The following is a 19817-nucleotide window of genomic DNA, read 5'->3' as shown; positions in this document are numbered from 1 at the left end:
CTGCCACATTTAGGACTTATGGGGTCTACCATGATCTAGGGGAGAATAACTGCAGAGTAAATGCCTGGTCTCTCTGAACACCTACAACTTTCACTTAATGCAGTTTTTGGCTTTTCACTGTTCCAGCCATCCCAGCAGACCCATATTTCCAATAATTACACATGTAAACACAGAAATCTTTACTCCACAGCCTTCTACTGCTAGTGGCTCCAGACAACAAAAATGAATCAATACCACCATTGAGTTAAAGAGCATTTTACTTTAACCACAACCCTCAGAATATGTAGTGGTGTGGATGAACACTTTTCAATGTCAGGAGGCAGTAATGGACTCTAGACTGGCACAATGAAATGGGGAAGGTCATGCCAGCAAATCACTCCCTGCTGGATTCAGAGTTTGGCTCCCATGACTCATACACTCACACAAAAGTACAGAAGAAGTCAGAGGTCCTGGCTAACAATCGCGTTTTGCACATTCTGACATGTGGAGAGAGGATTTCTAGCAATGCTCAGGAGGGAGAAGGTGAGGACTTGGCTTTCACACAGAGACATGCCAGCCCCCAGCTTCAACCAAGCACAAGGGCCAGGTACTCCATTATAAAATATATACCTGGATTTCACTGAGGTTACTGACTGTGCCAGGGAAAACCCAAACATCGCCTTAGCAACTGCAGAGGAGGACGTTCCAATGGAGCAACCAGCAGCTTTCATCACCTCCTGAGCTCCCCCCAGGAATTATCTTAAATTAGATACCCATTCCACCACAGGGAGCAGGTTTTGTAGATGCTGGCACATAATTCACACAACAAAAGGGGCAGACAGCTTGTCATAATATCTAAGCTCTAGGAAACTATGTGGTTCGCTAACAGGAGCTGTAAGGAGCTCTAAATATACCACAAGAGTAATTTTTAGAAGATGCTGAACCTCTTATCACACACCACTCAAACACAACCATTTCAGGTGAGTACCAGTTACAGCTCCCAGGGAATGTCACAGCACAGATTTAACAATAAGCAAATGCTGGAAAAAAGCAACGTTCAAGCAATTTTCTTTTAATGTTCTTGTCGTGTACAAATCAGTGCCCTGGTCTCTCCTTGATACTCAACAAATTCAGAAAGTAGCTGTAGGTGGAGGCTCCCTCATGGAGACCCACCATGGATGCCTTCGAAGCAGAGGCCTCCATTCCCAGAGCCTTTCAGTGGCATGAATAAACATCCAGAAAAGGTAGTGTGGGCCATTGCCAGCCCAGGAAGGAAAATGTCCCTCCAAGCCCCTCGGTGAGTGCCAGCCACTGGGGCAGTGGTCCTGCCTCGGGCACTCACCCAGTGCCACCCAAGGGCCCAGAGCAAAGGCTCCCAGCCCTGCAGCACTGCCTTTCTGCCTGAGCTGTGAGGGCAGGGCTGCCAGCTTTGCCTGGGTTACCCTGCAATCCAGAACACCTGACAGGGGTAGCGGGTCCTTGTCTCCTGTTCTTTGTTCGTACAGCCATTAACAGATAGAAGCAAGAAATGTGTGAATTTCTGCAGAAATTCGTGCTTTCATTACAGCCTTCTTAATTCCTTTGAACAAGGTCACATTGTCTGATTGGCACAAACTAGATTCCCAATTTGCATGTCTTCCAGGTTGTGTTAATTAACTCCACTGCAAGTACAGCAGTCTTTGATATCCATACCTCAGATAAAAGCATCACTGTTGCAGGGGAGGGAGGGGGTGATGGCAGAAGTTGCTTAAGTTCCTATGCCACCTCCAGTTTCTGTCTGCATTATCTTCCTGAGAGTGGTCAGTAAAAACTGACTCAGATTTTATACCCAAGCAATCCTCCTTTGGTGGGGAATCACCTACATTCATCCACCTTTCCTTCACGCCACCCCTCTTCTTGCCACTGTCTCCCCTAATAGTACCAACTTTCCAGCACAGTTCTGCCCAAGCACATACATGCAGGAGTAGCTACTTCTCCTCAAAAGATTATTATCTTCAAGAAACTTGTGACCCTACCTGCTGATTTTTCAAATAACCTCTTCATAGGTGATAATCTTGTTGCTGCCCAAAACAGCTTTCAGAGAACAAACTCTCTTTGTATTCCACATGAACATTATTAATTACTTTTCCAGTTGCAGGGGCTTTGGGCTGAATGACACACCCCCTCAGGAGAAGCTGGCCTTCACACCCAGGTGACAAAATCCCTGCCAGGCTGGTAGAGAACAGTGACGTGAGCAGCACAGATGGGACACAGGCTGTGATGGGTCTGCCCCAAGACACAAGCACAGAAGTGTCAGGTCCCACACAGCCACCCCAGGGCAAAGGTGGCACCAAGTACAGGAGTAACTCCCAGGAACTGCATCTTGGTGAGGGACAGCGTTAGAGCCACGCAAAGCTTAGTCTACATCAAGGGTGGGGCTCACAGGTGGATTTCCCCCCACACTGGCATGATTTAGATGACACAACTGGGGCAAGGCAGAGGGAATGGGATTTGAGGCTGGGGAGAAGAAACAGTAAAGACTGAGATGAGAGAGAAGCACAGAGAGGTAATGGAGTTAGGACAGACAGCCAAGGAGAGGGCTTCACTGAGCTGCAAGCCTACACAAGAGAGAGAGAGCTGGGCATCTATTTTGTCTTTCAAACATCTTGACAAGCCTCCATTTGTCAAGTGATACTAAAAGTGGTTTTCTATGCACAGCACCTCAGTGTGCCAACCCTTGGCTGGGCTCAAAGCCCGTGCTGCTGAGGTGGCCCTGGCACAAGGGGTACCAGGCACAGCGACCCCACATGCTCCTGGCTCTGTCTCCCATCACAACACAATGCATCTCACCCTGCAAGCACAGCCAGCAGCTTGGCATCAGATCCATGGCTTTTGGCAATTTGACACATCACTCAAAAGAAAAGGTATCACAAGATTGCTTGAGATCCATCTCTGGCTTATTTTAGTCAAATTCAAGAACTCAAAAAGGTATCACTCAGGGCTTTTCATACCACCTTTCATTTATTCTGGTCTCTACCTTTTGTGTCATAGTTAGTGTTGTTTTGCACATATATTTGATGGTCTGTGTCACCTCCTGTATACATGCATGCATGTGTGTTTGCACACATACAAACCCATCCCAATGGAACGAAGGAGTAATATTTAGATCCGAGTTTCCGAACTCAATATTACAGTAAAAAAAAAAAGTTTATATCAAAGGAAGGCATGTGACAATACTTGTTTTCTGGATGAACTTCAGTGACTCTCTATTTTTGGTCTGTCATACACTTGGGTCCACACTGACTGCAGGAAGGTCTTGTCCCTAAATGCACCATTATGAAACACCTGTAGGAATAGAGCATTGGCACTGAAGGAAGAAGAGCAAAGTGAGAAAATTGGCAGGAACACACACTTTTGCTCAGATGACTCTGGCCATCAGCTCTTTCTCCAACAGCCAGATGGCTCCCTGGGTCTGCCAGGTATTGGGTATCCCCATGGAAAACAGTACAGCCTCATAACAAGCACCTTCCATGCCAAATACCTGGGCAGAGCTTAGATCCACAGCAGCTAAATATTCACCAGCATGAGGAACTACACAGCTTCTCACTAGCCCTTCCAGTGCTATTTTTTTTACCCAAATAGGTGAAAAAGGCTGTAGAAAAGAGAGAAAACTGTGTGTGCTCCCTGGAAGAACAGAAACTATTAATTGGCTTTGGTTCTTCAGGGGCTGTGTGTCACTGGGGAGTGAGTGCTGCTCCTCACAAGCACCAGCACTGCAGGCAGGCGAGTGCAGGCCCATGTGCCTGGACGCATAAACACAGACTCTGCCTGATCTGAATATCTGGACAATCATTCCTTGCCAGTCAGTGAAACACTCCCGCTGTGACATTATTCAACAAAACCCCAGCAATAACTGAATAACAGGGGACAAAGTCTCTTCTCTTTGTCAGGCTATCCTGGGACTTCATGCCCTAGAGAAACTCACAGGACCATGAAGGAGGTCATCAACAGCTGTGAACCCTGGTTATCTTTGCTCTCTGCTTAGTCCCTGCTATTGCCAGCAGTTGGTACTTGAAGATTTAAGATTGTCTGGGTGGCCTTCACATGTATTTTAAACACACACATATATTTGGCTTGTTCTGAATCCAACTTGTGTCTTGGAATTTTCCTTGGCCAAGAAAACAGAGACCTTGTCAGAAACACCATTAGGGCTTCAAAAACTCACAGGGAACAGCCAGGTACCTAGAGAAGTCATGTTGTACTTGTTGAGACTGCTCACTACATCCTCCCTGGAGCAATGCTCTGGCAGCATGGCTGAGGGCCAAGAACAACAGGATATTCCAGCTGATTAACTAGTACTCCTGTTGGACTGGGATTACACTCCTTTTACCTTAATGCACAGTGCTGAAGCAACTTGAGAAGCTTCCATCACCAGATACAACTGACAAAATCCATGGAGACTGTCTGTTGAAGAGCTCTGTGTCCTGCCTTTGGGCTTGGGCAAAACCAACAAAAAACAGTGCATTCATCATTTATGGAGGTGGTCTTTATCAATCAAATCAGTAGAGAACAACACTCTGCTAGGTACAAGAAAGATCTGCCTATCCTGCCTAATAATTGCATGGTTTGGTTCCCTGAGTTTACAAAATACACTGATCAAAACAGCTTGGCATGTGAAGCATAATACTTACCTCCTTATCTCACAACTCACGATTGTTCAAGGACTCTAAATTCCCTATCCCAGAAAAATCTTGCAACACCTCTGCATACAGAAGAGTCCTGGAGCTGTCCTGAGAGCCAGGAACAGAGGCTTTGCCCTGGAACCAGCCCTGAAGCTGGGAGCCTCCACTGCACTCACCTCTGCATTCAGAGTACACAGAAGTATAGGAAGAAGTTGTGCTCCCATGTGGCTCCTCCAGACTCTTTCTCAGATTCAGTAAAGAAAAACCCAAAACTACCTCCTCCCTCATCTTTCCCTCTACTTTTAAATTAACTGCTTCCAAGCAAGCACATTGAACTAAATTTTAGTCCTATTTACAGGACTAAATAGATGTTCACCTTGATGCCCTCTTCACCTTGCCTCTAGCACTCTCAGAAAGGCAGCAAGTTTTTTATTAATTTTCTCCTTTTTGTCATCAGTTCATGTATAAGAGACAAAGCTGATCTAGTCACTATGTGATCCATTAGAACAACTCTGCCTTTCCTCACTTTTGTAAAATCTGCCACTCAATCACAGACTGACTGGCTCAGATAATCTCTGCTGCAGCTGAGCATGTCTTAGCATAAGGCAGCAGAGCCTTCAAAACTAGCCAGGGCACAGAGTCTGGAGAGGTTTAGAAGCGTGAAACACTGCTCTTAGTTCAAAAACCTGAACTGTATCAGCAAAGCAAATGCAAACAATGTGGGGACTAGAAAGCTAGAAAGGAAAGATATTTAGTCTCTCTGGAAAAAGAGCCTTGGAGTAATCACATTCAAAATGCATTTATCTGGGTATGAGCAGATATGAGGTGAGTTGATGTGGAATAACACAGTGAGTCCTGCATTTAAATGCAGGTATGAAAACTCCAAGCCACACAAACCACTCCTGCCTACTGCTCCTGCTGCACTATCACTGTCAGAAGATGACAGCAAATAACAAGAATTTGTTGCTAAGACACTACGGCTTATATTTCATCCATTTTTGACGTTTCACAAATTGAGCACCAATGTGCTTATGTCCACAGTCATATGCCAGGAAAAAGAGGGATATATGGTATCAGGAATTTTTGGGGGTGAGAGGAAAGCCTAACTGACACTTAGAGTGAATAAAATATATATACATAGAATACAGGAGCTTTGTGGGGACTCGTGAATCCATCATGCTCTCACTTGAGATCTGGATAGCATAAATTGTCATGCAAATCCTTTAGCAACAATAAATAATAAGTGGCAGAGCAGATTGTTACATTGTGCTTAACTATATATAAGGTTCCTACGATTCTGCTGTGCTGCTCTGCTGTCCACTCTGCACCATGCCAAGGAAAAAAGCCATGGTTCATGCCTAATGCAGGAAAAAGGACTGATATGAAAAGATCCATATAAATGCCTCAAGATTTTATAATACTGTAGAATACCCATTCAAAAACACTTCTATAGTGCACTATAAAAATCCTTAAATTAAGGCTGGGAATGGACCTAGATCTTCCAAAGATCATCAGAAACTCTGTATTTAAGGTACTTTAGAATATCAATCACTATCTGACAAGTAGTTTTTCTTCAAAAAGAAAACTGATACCTTACAGTGATGATAAATTTGCCTCAGTTTAGGTGAGGGCAGGCAGTCTGTACGTACATCTGTCAGAAATCTCGCTTTAATCTCTGCAAGTAGCCTTTAAGTGTGCATTTGGGGGCTCTGCCACCCAAGTGAGGGGGTCTGGAATGCTGCAGGTCTCCCAAGCAACTGAAGGACATCATCCTGCTAAAGTGCCATTTCTGCACAGTTCTGCTGTATAAAATCACATACACTAAAGCTAACATTGATCACAACCACATAATAAAATTGTGGAGGCCTCCTCCAAAGAGAGTACTGCATTAGCAATTTAATAATTGTACCTTCTGCATTCAACAGACTTCTCTTGATATAGCTAATCAGCATTCATTTAAATGCAGGATAATTAACAGATACACTCATGGATGAGAGCTGAAACAAGCCCTGAAAATGTAACCACTTGATGTCTTGTGTCATGCACTAATAGTTGGAGTCCTAGTCAGAACAGACAGACTTAAGACAGCAGGGGCAAAATCTTATCATGGGGAGCAAAAAAAAAAGATTTAAAAACCCACATGCATTTCAGAGCAGACTAGAATCAAACAGTCTTTTGCCCTTCAGCAGAAGACCAAAACAGTAAACACCACTTTTATCTTTTTTTTTTCCCATGTTTTGTCTTTAAATAAGCAGGCATGTTGGCATATTAACTATCTGGATATTTACCATCAACATACAAGTACCTCTTGGTATTGTTTCTAGACTTTTTATGTGCTGACCCACCAAAGCACAAAGAGCCCAGAAAAATCTGTCTGCAGGCTGTCAAAGCATGTCCACATGAAAGCAGTTAATGTGAATCACAGTCAACATACTCAAACTTTGTTTGACTTACTTGCCAGGCTCTTGGGACTCAGGCGGATCCCAACTTCTTGCCCGAGTGAACACCTCCTGGCAGTCTGTGACAGGTTTTCCTCAGCAATTAAGAGTAGTTTTGCAGGCTGCAACTTTTTTTCCTCAAACATTCTCAAAACCTCATATAGCAGTCACTTAATCAGTGGTTTTCTCATGTGACAGATGCCGAGTGCCTCAGTTACTGCAAAATGCTTGGTGCAAGATCCCATGGGAGGGGCAGACGGAGTGGGCTGAAGAGCCCCAGCAGAGGTGGCAGCTGGCGCTGTCCTGTGCCAGGAAGGCCAGGAGCAGACTTGACCTGGCTCTGCAGGACATCACCCACATGTACCTGACCTGGAAACCACCCTGTGCTCTACAGTGGCACTGAGGTTATGGCAGGGCTTATGTCCCTGCTCTCAGAACTCATCAGAACTGCCCCAAGGAGGCTCCTCAGCTTCTGCCTTCCAGGCTCTGGTGCTCCCCTCTCTCGCAGGGCAGGCAGGAGGAGCTCACCGCAAAAGCAGCCCCAGGAAACAGAGCAGAGGTGGCCCTGCCAGGCAGGTGGGAGAAGCACCAGCATCTGGGGAGAAACAAACACGAGCCCACACAACTACATAAAAGCCTCTGCTCTGGGAAAGGGACAGTCACCTGCTTTAAAAACATGAAACACCTTATGAAAATTAATAATGACCCTCTGTGACAAGGGAGGGTCACACCAGAACAACTGCCTCAGCTGAGCTGAGCAGCTTAGCGTGCCTCATAGGGTGAAATTAAGGGTTCCTAACACCATGGTCCCTGTGAGGGGGTTAACACAACACTTCTTTCACTACCTTTGCATTCTACTGGCACTCAATTAAATACAGAGAAGAAAACAAAGAGACAGAGCTGGTGCTGCATGGAAATAAAAGTTAAAGTGAAACTATATTTAAACTATTCCTGTAATATTGCTGTGAGAGCATGATTCTTCTGTCTACTGTACTTAAATTATGCCTCTCAGTATTACTGACTGTGAACATGACAGTGTTCTATACATCTAGAATCTAAGGAGGAAGAGGTGGTATTTTATAAATATTGATGTCAAAGCTGACTAGTTAGACTGTCACCAAGTTAAAACATCCATTCTTTTAGTAACATTTTTACCTTCTGGCAAACAGTTTGTCCTTATAGTGGGCATTACTAATATGTAATTAAGTTTATATAAACTAAGGAAGAAATTTACATACTATTTTGATTCACCTCTAAAAAGCACCCCAGGGCATTTTTAAACATGACAAATGACCACAGTTAGGATTTTTACAAAATACACTTTAATCTTGCAGTCTGTAGCTATTTAATGATTTTGCCAGTAGCAATTTCTTATTGCATCTCCTGTTTTATTCAAAGCTTACTTACTGCAATGAGTCTTTATAAAGAAACACATTAATTAAATATGCCTTGGCTTCACTAGCCTAGGAAAAGACTATTAATCATTTCACAGCACAAGAACAGCACAATACCTGCTACTGCTCACGGGCAACTCACACAAACTGACTCCTGCCACGTGATGTAATTGCCTCCAACAACCCTGAGCACACAAAGAGCCTTTCTCTCATCAGCCACTCACTCACCTCAGGTAAAGCAGCTGATGCATTTGTGAGATGTAATGGGATATTTTTTTCCTTTTCTTACAACCCTATAACAACATCTAGCGAAATATATTTGTAATGTCCACTCTGCCACTGGACACAGGGAGGACACCTATGGCTTGAGTGGGGTGGGGCTGTCAGTCTCTTCACACCAAATCCTCCTGACTGGCTCTCACCAGCACTGAGAAGACTCAGTGCTAAAGAGGAGATTTGTTATGGGTAGGGTCACTGAAAGACAGTATTTTTAAGAGAAAAAAAAGATGACAGAGCAATTACTGATGGTTTCATATCACACACCCAAGGCACAACTTCATTCCCAGTTTTCTAATGTCATCCCTGAGTTGGACTTCAGTCAGAATGAAAAAATGTTTCATGTGCATTTCATGGATGGTTGTCACAAACTCTGTGAATATTTTACTGTGAGAGAAAGGTAGAAAAGAAGTTGTGGCTTACAAATGAAACAAGTAAATTATTCCTTGACCTTAACTAGATTTTTTAAAAGCTGTTTCAAGTAAGTTGACTATATGTCCTAGGCAGCAATTATTTTCCATGGAAACTGTTTCTTTGATCCCCTACTTGTATATTCATTAATCATAGGTCACCCTCAGAGGTGCAAACTTCATATTTGACAAACATCTAAAAAATCAAAACATTTAGAGTGACTCTGATCATTAGACATTTCTTTTACCTAACACAGCAAAAGGTATTCAGATTAATGTTCAGAGCTGCTTAGTGTGCTTTGGAGGAGGAGGGGGGGTGACTCCAGCTACTAACCTCAATTGCTCTGTGTGGAATAGGTTATCTATTTAAGTCAGTACGTTTGAACTGGTTGACTTTTCTCTTCATGATAGATCCCATTAACTGAGCTGACACTGACTCCATTCCTCACTTCTCCACTCTCATGGTGAATCAAGGCATGCAGGAAACCACAGGTGTTCCAGGTCTTCTCTAACCCTTCCTTACCACCAATGGCCTCTCCCACATGCTTCTGCCCCTCAGCCTCTCTGTTCCCAATTCCTTTTTCCTTCTCCTGCTCAAGGCATGTTAAGGGTCTTTCCAGCACCACAATGGTGATGCATACCTGTCCTACTGCGCTTGCATGCTACATTTAGGAGTATATTTGATGAGGAACTTAGTAAAAATTCCCTTTCATGACCTGGCTTGCTCTGGGATTTCAGCAAAGGGAAAGGCACTGGGAGGTCACAGGAAGATGCTGCCAGACAGAGCAGCCTGGGAGCAGGAGCAAGGGAGCAGCTGGGACAGAGAGAAGGGAAGTGTGAACTATGAGAGCAAGGTGGGAATGAAATGAGGCTGGGAAAGGTGTGAGTTGAATGCTAACAACCTGAATGCCTGGTTCAGGCCCTCTCCTTGTCTTCTGCTGCAGCTCCAGCAAATCCTCTCCTCTTTCCATGCCTGGCTGTCCCTAGCTGTTTTCACCCCAGCTCAGTCACAGCTGCCATGACAATTCATGGCTGATTGATGCAAAGCCAGTGGCTAAAGCCCAGTGAGTAACAACTTCACCCCGTGGTATGTCCCTGCACAGCCACCATGAAGGGGTGAAAATCCCCTTGTGGCTATTTGGACAGCACTGCACTTTGGAAACATAATCCTGTAGGATCTAAAATATTCCTCATGTTTTTTATTGACAGCCCCTCCAGCCCCCTGTCCCTTCCCAAAGAGATGCTCCACTTCTCATTTTACAGAAGAAGTATTTGACACACAGTGATCTCAAACAGGTCACTTTCAGGGTGCATGGGGCAGAACAGACAACCAAACCCAAGTCCCTGATGATACAAACCATAAGCAAACTTTCCTCTCCTGTTCAAGGCTTAGATAAATTCCCTTCACAGCTTCCAAATCAGAGGTGTAATTCATATATTTGATAAATATCAACAAGTGGGGGTAATTGATACATCCCATTAAAAAAAGAACATCTCACTAATTCTGTGTCTTCAGAATTAGTGAGATGTTCAAACAGAGAAGCTAAAAGAGCAAAGTTTACTTATAAAGTTAATATGAGACAGGAGGTGGTACTTTCTGTGCTTACCTTCAGCACTGTGATATTCCATGCAAAACTCTCAATGGCTTTGCTTAATTTTCTTCCTTTCAAACCTTCTTTTGTCCCAAGGTTATGAAGCTCTTCATGGAATTCCATTCCTAAAAACACAGATTGCCACATCACTCAAAACACAACTGATTTTCCCATAAAAATGTTGAGTGAGCATTTTCAGTCTTGCAGCTGGGACTTCCTACAACCTCCTTCTGTGCTTTCCCCCCTTCCTTTTCTTTTTATTACTCCATCCTGGGAGAACATTTTCCAGGATAAAAGTAGCATGTACAGTTTTGGGGCTGTGCTTCCACTTGGTTTGTGGCTCTCCTTACCAGTGCTGGGGTTCTACACAAGCACTGGTCCCTGCACAGACACTCCTCCAGCACTTCTGCCTGCAGCCTGCACTGCTGCCAATACTGCGACAAAAGGCAATTGCTTGTCACTCTCCTTGAGCTGATGACTTTGCACCTTGGAAGGCTGTCTGACACATGTGGAGGATACCTGTTCAGCACAGCCAATGCAGGCTCCAATGCACATCTCCTCATTAATCTTAATCAGTCATACAGAAAAGCCCTTGTACTCCGCAGTGATAAATCACATCAGAAGCACATAACTCTAATCACAGGATTGTGACTCCTGCAGCATGGAGAACTGAGACTTCCAACCAAAGCCCTGTTGCACTTCATTGCTAGTTTCTGTGGCAAATGTCTGCAGATCTGTTGCTGGATACAAAAATTTGGGAAATCTGAGATTAAAAATCTTAAGGTATCCAATTAGACCACCAATTTCACAAGATCTGCACAGTGTATGCAACCATTTCTTAGTCTAGTGTGGATTGAGAGACAAAATGGAAAAGAGCTGCTTGTGTTCCCTTAATTTGCACCTTACAAAGGCCAAACTGGCACTAAACTCCAAAGCATATGAAGCCTATCCTGGCTGAACAAACCAAGCTCCATCTCCAGTTGTTTCATAGCTCTCCCTCCCTTAACCCTTTAGGATAAATGTCACTCACGAATTTGAGCTTCGTTGAAATGACATCAAAGAAATGCCAATGGAGAGAACACCTGTACAGTGTAGATGCAGAGGCAGCTTGGCAGGTGGCTGAAGGACAGTCCAAGGCAGGCTTGCACCCAGCACAGCTTGCCCCAAGCACTCCTGGAAGACTAACATTGGTTTTCCTTCCCATGCACCGATTCCAGGAGCTCAATAACACTGAGGATGTTCAACCCCACACAATGCAAGATTTCTCTGTTGTTTATATTTTAAAACTTTGCCCATTCACAGGCTTTTCTTGTCAAGGCTAACAGAATTCCTCCAGTACATCCTTTGGAAAACTGTATAAATAACTGCACCCCAAGCAAGATTTCCTTTCAGGTGTGCTTCATGCCAACTGATTTACAAATCATTTCACTTCAATTAGTACAAGAAAATCTTCAAATTACTTGCTTTATCCTGGGAAAACATAAGAAGGCTAATGGATCTTAGCTCTGCGTGGACAGTCCTGCCTTCATGCAGCATCCTTTCAGTTATTCTTCCCTCTGGACCTCACTTCTCCATCTGTAACTTGGATACAGCACTGCCCCAGAAAGAGGGAGCCACAAACATATGTTAAGCTGCAGGTAGCAACACCAGCAAAAGCTTTCAGTGGGGTCAGCCTTCCAGGCTGCTGCTACCACTGTGCATTGGGCTGAGCCTGCACATTTAAAAAAAACAACAATAAAAAACCAGTCACACAAGAACCAGTCTGGGAGAGCCAGCAGGACCCTGAGGCACATGGAACCCACTCCAAAACAGGCTATGAAGCAGAGGGCTGGTGGAGCACATGTTCAAAGGAAACAGCACTGAGGTGAGGTAAAGGACACTGTCACAGGCAATTATACCTCTGACACCTCTTAATTTTGAGTGCTTCATCTCGCCACATTTAAAGTGTTAGATAAAAATTTGCTGGGTAACATTTGCAACAAACTAATTGGCAAATGAGCATGGGGAGGGATATCTCTTAGTCCTTTCCTCTCTTTAAATCCCATGGCTTCAGAGAAGCACTTCTTATCTCTCCAGTTGCCTTCTCAATCAGACATTTTAAGGCTAATAAAGCAAACAAAAATGAAAACACAAGAAGATGCAGCAGCAAACTGAACACAAGTGATTTTTTTTCCCCCTAGGGGGAAGGAAGGAGAGGAGAACTGCATGAAACTCTGGAGATCAGTGTGGTGGCACAGTACTGCACTGCTGGTATTTTCCATACATATCTCCTGCTCACAAAGACTCCAGAGCCCAGGCAAATGTCATGGGTTCTTCTCTCTGCACAGATCAAGCTGAGCAGAAAGGTGGCTGATGCTGGTGGCTTAGCACTTTAGTGCCAAGTATTGCTCTTAAATTTTACCTTGTAGAGACGCTCCTGGTGCTGCATTTCCCTGTTACTGTCCCTTTCCTTAACCCTCTGCACACAACGAAGGCTTTGGGCAGAGGAATTTTATTTTATCTGCTTATGCAGATGCACAGAACCCAAGGCATGTCACAGTGAGGCCCACAACCTCCAGCCAGACATGGCCACTTGCCTCTCGTCCCTTTGCTACCACAATGCCAGCATGGCTAAAGAGCAGAGACCAGGCTCCATCCTGCTCCTGCACCACATGAAATCAGTTAAAGGCTACTGTTGAAACAGCTTCCAGTTTCTCCTAATTAAAAAGATGAATTAAAGCATTAACTACAAGACAGCAGTTTCATTCATTATTTACATTTAATACAAGGAAATGGCTGTAGCCTGCATCACTTGCCAAATCCAAAAATGCCTATCAGAAACAATAGTATTTATAATTGTTGTGGTCCTGTGGTTATATAAACCTCTTGCCTGCTCTGTGCTCACAGGAAAAACTGAGCTAGAGAATGCACTCAGTAAAGGCACCATCCTTTCTCACCCCCACCTTTTTGGTTCATTTGACTAATTTAAATGCTGTCAGACAGTTCAGAGCTATAGAGCAGATGGAGAAATAGCTTCTAAGGTGAAAGCTGAGCATTTTTGTCTGATCTAACACCTGCATTGCTATTGGAAGATGAGCCTTCAGGAGGGTAGAGAATGCTAGAGAAAGACCAAAATGCTCACTTACATCCAGGTGAAAAATGCTATATTAGTCACAAACTGTAAGTAAATGATAGCACATTATTTTCCCATCTTCCACCCAGAACTGCTCACTATAAATGGATTACCTGCTTTCTGGCACTGAACAATCTTGTCATGAGTGGTGTCTGCAGTCTCAATAAGAACCCTGCTCTCTTGAATCATCTGTCAAAAAAAAGTAGAAAAAAACCAGCATTACTAGAGTTTCCTGCAACATCTAACACACAGAAAGTACAAAGGCTGAAACTGGAAAGGAGGCTTGCTCTGAGAGTGATATGATAAATATTGGATCCTTCCTTCCTATGGGGGCCTCCCAGATCTCTATCATGCTAAGTATCAGTTGCTCTGAAAACGTTTTGTTCCAAAAGTTAATGGACAGTTGTTTTACATCGTGAGACACCACTGCAAACAATATGAAGGAAACACAAGTGATTTCAGAAGAAAACATTTAGCAGACAAACTTCATTCTGTGTTCAACTAAACGCTTTCTAACTGGTATTTTCTTAAAAGGGGAAGTAAGTATAGTCCTCGACATAGGTGCTTATTAAAAATGTTACCAAGTCATGAATAGAGCTGATTTCCAAAGGTATTTTACCAAATCATGAATAGAGGTGATTTCCAGAGGTATTTAAGCCTTGTGCTGGATTTTATTCTATGCAGAAATTCAGATACCAATAGCAGTTCTTAAGTTTCTCCTCTGAGAAATGGAGATCCAAATCCTATCCTTCTGAAGTTTAACAGAAAAGACAACACAAAAAATCAAAAAACCCCAAAAAATCCACCTAAAAGCAAACAAACCAAAAGCAGCAGTTTCAACAAGCCTACTCACCAGTTTCAAGAGACTTCCCTACTTACACATCTTCTTAAAATAGCCCATTAACAGCAAACAAATGAAGGGTCCATTACCTGAGGAGTTTCCTGAGCCTCCCTACATGCAAATACTCTTCTCCTTTGATGGGAGCAAGCCTCGAAAACCTCTCAGAAGCCCAGGCAAACAAGAATATTGTCCCATTGTTCTGTTTGGTGAATTACAAAAGATGGTACATACATCTGGTATGGAAGGCAAGAACATGCTGTTTAACAAACTGTGCCTGAGAATAACCTCACTGTTGTGGGATGTCCACCACAAACCTCAATCAAACCCAAACATGAGAGCAGTGCATTTCAATTAGAAATGAAGCAAACTGAAGAGTGACTGCCTGATGTTACACCCTGAAATTAGAAAAATCACCACCTGAAAGCTTTGCCAAAATGCTGCAACTGCTAAAAGCCTCCCTGCTTTCAAATACACTAAATATGAAAACCCAAGTAGTAGGTTTCAATGATTTTAGTAGAAGACAGCATAACAGTAATAAATTAACACTTGCAAATTAGCACATCTTACTGTTTTAATTAGACACAAAGAATGAGAGACGCTTCCACTTGTCACACTCAAACTTCCAAATTCTGGAGGAATTTAGATCCAAATTTTGCTGCTCATCTCATCTTTATTTCTAATTAAATGTACTAAGGCTGTATTTAACAAAAATACCTATGCCTTTCCTTTGATATAAAAAACAACACATAGAAAACAAAACCCATTATCAGCTTCACAGGCAGAGTGAAAAAAAGCCTGATATACCTAGAGAGTGCAAAATTGTTTTTTAACAGAACATGCCCAGTGGATATGCCTGAGATTTAAATTACTTTCAATAGTGTCCTTTGCCTTTCATTCTTATTACTTACTTGTTCATGCACCACATTGATTTTTTCGCTCTTTGATATTTTCACTTGTCATCTAGAAAGAAATTACAATTTTTACCCAATCTCTGGATTTTCTGTAACACAGCACATTCTCCTTTTGCGCTGAAGGAGCCATTCAGCTGACAGCTACAAATCCCAAAGGCTGGTCTGCGCAGTGAACTCAGTAGGAGTCCCAAAAATCCTGGAAGTCACTGGAGAGGCAGCCAGAGGCCAAACGTGCTCTTTGCTCTTGCACACACAGAGCTGGGGTCTGTGAGGCAGTACCTGCACTGCCCAGTCCAGCCAGGAGATCCCAGCACCTCCCATGGCTCCTGCACCCCATGCAGCCATCACCCTGGGCTTGGGTCCCCACTGGGTCTGTGTCTGTGTTTCTACCCCACAGCAAGGTTTGCCCTGTGAGGTCAGCTGCAGCCAAGCTGGTACAGGACATCCCTTGTGTCAGACTCTCCTGTGCTCAGATCCCTCAAGCAGAATGTGACTTGTGAGGTTTTTATATACACACATGCATATATATATAGAGCCACAGGAAATTATACCACCACACACAAAAAAAGCAGGCTCAAGAATCGTGCAACTACTGGGCCTATTCCCAGGAGTTTCTGGCATGCCTGTTTAAGGATTCTCAGACATGAAGGTATTATATTCATTTTTTAAGAGCAAAGTAGCACTAGGATGTCAATTTTCCCTTACTGCAGAGTAGGTAGAGCAACCCTCTACTCCTTTGATGCTAACATCAAAGTCTCACTACTTTCAGCTCAGCAAGAACAAACAATTAAAAACAGATCATGTAGCAGAATTTAACCTGTTCCTATCTTCCTACCTGCAGTAATCTTGACAAAAATAAGCAGCTTTTGTCCCACAACAAATCCTGAAAGTGGTTTCAGCGTTCCTCAGCTCAGTAACTAGGGTTAAAGGACAACCTCAGTTCATCACCTGGAATCCTCCCTCTCACATTCTTTAGGAAATAATGCACTAGGTAGAAATCATGGGACCCAAGCCAGTTACGAGGTAAGATTTTGCCTGGCCTATGGCACCTTTACCATCTCTGATAAAACAACGTGCAGGACCCCATATCCCTACATGACAGGCCAGACTCTGCCCCCAGCAAGAGCTGCATGTACAGTTTCAGAGGGCATGAGGTCCTCCTTCCTAATGCTGCTGTAAAAGATGGGAACAACAAGATAGGGCAAGGACAAAGCCTGGGTGTTCACTTGGAAGAACAGACTGATTCAAACAGACAAGAGTATAACAGGCAAGAACTGCTATCCAAGAATAAAGTCACAGCATAGGGTCATGGCATCTAGATACACTTTTTCTCTTCTGTCTCTAGTTTTGAAATGAGCCCATGATATCAAAGTCTGAGTAATTTCCTGCTTTTCCAGCTGCTATCACATCTGATAGGATGTCACCTACTTCTTCTAGAAGTGACAAGAACCAGAAGCACTAAAAACACAACATGGAAGGCCGTGAGATTTTCTGCTGGGAAGGTAACCTCATACAGGACCGGCTGAGATTTTCAAGGCCACTTTTGCCAGTAATATATTGAAACCCACCAACCTATCTCAAAACTGAACAGTGAGATTTCTCATGTTTCAGCATGAATTTCCTTGCTTCTTTCCTCTGAGCAGCCCTCCAGGCAGCTGTGTAGTCCCAGCCATCTGGCTGGAGCCCATCAGGATGTTGTTTAATGTCAGATCCCAAACGGCAGCTCGCTTCCATGAGTGACTCTCACAGAGCAAGAGATGTCCTACTCCCTCAGGACTCCTGTGCTCCACCAGAGTGTGTTAACTCCTGAATGCTGAGCTTCAAGGGATTACCATCCAAGTGACATTTACTGAAAAGCAACTTTTAGAGGATGGATGTTCGTTGGTATCTGGGTCCACTTGGAGGGAGGAAATTTTTATCAACTGCTGAAGCTGGCAGGATTTTTTGGGATAACTTGCATTTTCCATGTCAGAAAGGTGATAAACTTTACTGATCGATGTGTTTAACATAACTGGAAGGTTGAGGAGGAAATCAGACAAAAAAAAAAGAATGAAAGCACATAAAACCTGATTCTGGTATAGAGAAGAAGTATAAACTTGATTAATCTCAACCCACTTGAAGCTCTCTGTAACACTTATGGTGGATTCTCACAAAAAAGCACAGGAAGCAGGAGCTGGCACAAACCCAGGAGTTCTCTCCTCATCCGGTATATGAGACCCAGGAAGTGAAACAGACCAAGGGCTGAAAACATAACTGACCTGTCTCACTCCACTGTCTGAGAATAGCATGGAATATCAAATTTAAAATCCCAGTGCTTCACACAAAGAACAATGCTTTACTTTGTCACTTCTGTTAAACTAAATACATTTTAAGTGAAATTTAAAATATCTTAATACTGAGGGCATCATATTACTCACATGAAATTAACAGGGTTATTTACTGCCTGTACTAAGGGCAGTTTAATCACAGGATCAGTACAAACTGAACAAAAGAATGTTCTTTTTACTTTAATGAACTCTTGTGCTACAGACCAATTTCTTCTTTTCATTGTGAATTATTCTATAAATTGAAAAGGAGAGAGGAAATTAACACAGCAGTCTCACCAAAAGAAGACAAAAAAAAGAGAGGAAAAGCTCCTGGTGGCAAATTAAAGTACTGCTCCTGCTGGAAAGATAAATGAGATAAAATGGACAGTTCAAGGAAACCTTTCATATATATTCCAAAGTTTAAAACAGAAATTGACTGAACTTCAGACTAAAAGGAAGTTTTCTCTTAGGTGTCTCCTCATGGCCATTGTCCCCATTTTCTATGCCTTTCATTGACAATGAAGAGTTTTGCCTGGATACAAAACAAAACCACAAAAAACCCGTCAAAAACAAACCAAACCCACCAACAATCAAAACTAAAAGAGGTTTCAAAACCACAACCAATTCACGAAATAGCTGAAGAGAAAACTGAGCTCATGAAAATTTGAAGAGAATTCCTTTTAGTGTTGAGTATTTCTTGTACACGTCTGGGACAAAAAGCAACCAAGCCATCAGCTGTGTGTCAGCAAGTTTTGCAAGAAAAGAAAGATGGGTATGCAGTGCCAGGACATAGAAAGAATGCTGCTGGCCACCATTCTGTCCCTCACCTTGTCTCTTTGTCCCAATATAGCTCAAGCTAGATTTCAGTATCAGAGTCTTTTCCTGCAACAACCCAGCATGAAAAACAGCTATTAAGGATGGTCACGTGAGCTGGAAACATCTGAAATACCTTATGGATACAAACTGGAGACGAAACCGCATAAAATTCACCTTAAATTCCAACTTTATGTTTTCAGTTAGAAATATTTCTGGGAAAATATGAAATCATTGTTGCAGGATGTGATCTGTGCATGAAGACCAGTCCTCTACAGAACAAAAGGAGTAATGGAGGAAATGAGAGAGGTCAGTTTTCAATATGTTTATGCTAAAACAGCGTAACTGAAGTATCCAACTGGAACTTCCTTCTCCAAGGGGAGTTCTGATTTGACTCTTTTCTGGTTCTGTTTTAGAAGTGACTAATGGACACGGGCAATCAGAGCGAGAAACTTTGAGAGCTGTGGGTGAGAGAATTGTAGGAAGCACAGAAAGAAACAGGACTTTCCTTAATAAGTAGAAAAAGAAACTAACTTTCTCAGTCTCTGTCCAATTTTGGATGGAAAATTCTTTAAAACAAATACAAATTCAAGACGATGTCCATGTGCTGGACTGTGTTTGACGTCAGTGCGTTATGACACTTCTTTGGCAGTGGTTGCTCTGCTCTGCAATATCCCCTGTCTTCAGCTGCTTAGAGAATTGTGAAAAATGCTCCTCTGGGGATGACTATATCCCAGCTGAGGTATGAACTTCAGTGAAAAAGCTCACAAAAATCTACTTAGTCATTTTGCATTTACATAATAGCTGGGAAAAAGGACTTTCTTCTTGGGAATGTCGTCATGCCTGCACCAATACAAACCCAAAATGACTGAATATGAAAGAACAGCAGACAAACACTTCAGCAGACCTCTGCTAGCATGCATGGATTGATACCCATGCCAACAAAACCACTGCCATTAAAATACCTCTTCTTATTTCCCAGCAACCTCATGGATGCTCCTTGTCCTCTCAAAAATCCCCAATCCAGCTCCATGTCGGCCAAGATGTTCTTAATTAAGAGGTTCTTAGCATTACTTGCAGCTAC

At 43.0% G+C, this 19817-nt stretch overlaps 1 protein-coding gene across 1 annotated transcript in view; it reads right to left on the bottom strand.

Annotated features, from left to right (window-relative positions):
- PLCL1 (phospholipase C like 1 (inactive)) overlaps positions 1-19817 on the bottom strand; it is a 179586-nt gene that overhangs the window by 12341 nt on the left and 147428 nt on the right. The window contains exons 4-5 of the mRNA XM_039699150.1: positions 13976-14051; positions 10766-10875 (exon numbers count right to left, since the gene is read on the bottom strand). Of these exons, the coding sequence (XP_039555084.1) occupies positions 10766-10875; positions 13976-14051 (186 nt within the window). The remainder of the gene's footprint in view (positions 1-10765; positions 10876-13975; positions 14052-19817) is intronic.

This window comes from Passer montanus, unplaced genomic scaffold (assembly GCF_014805655.1).
Source record: "Passer montanus isolate IOZ18808 unplaced genomic scaffold, ASM1480565v1 scaffold1, whole genome shotgun sequence".
NCBI classification, from domain to species: Eukaryota; Metazoa; Chordata; class Aves; order Passeriformes; family Passeridae; genus Passer; species Passer montanus.
This window is presented reverse-complemented; position numbering and strand designations above follow the sequence as displayed.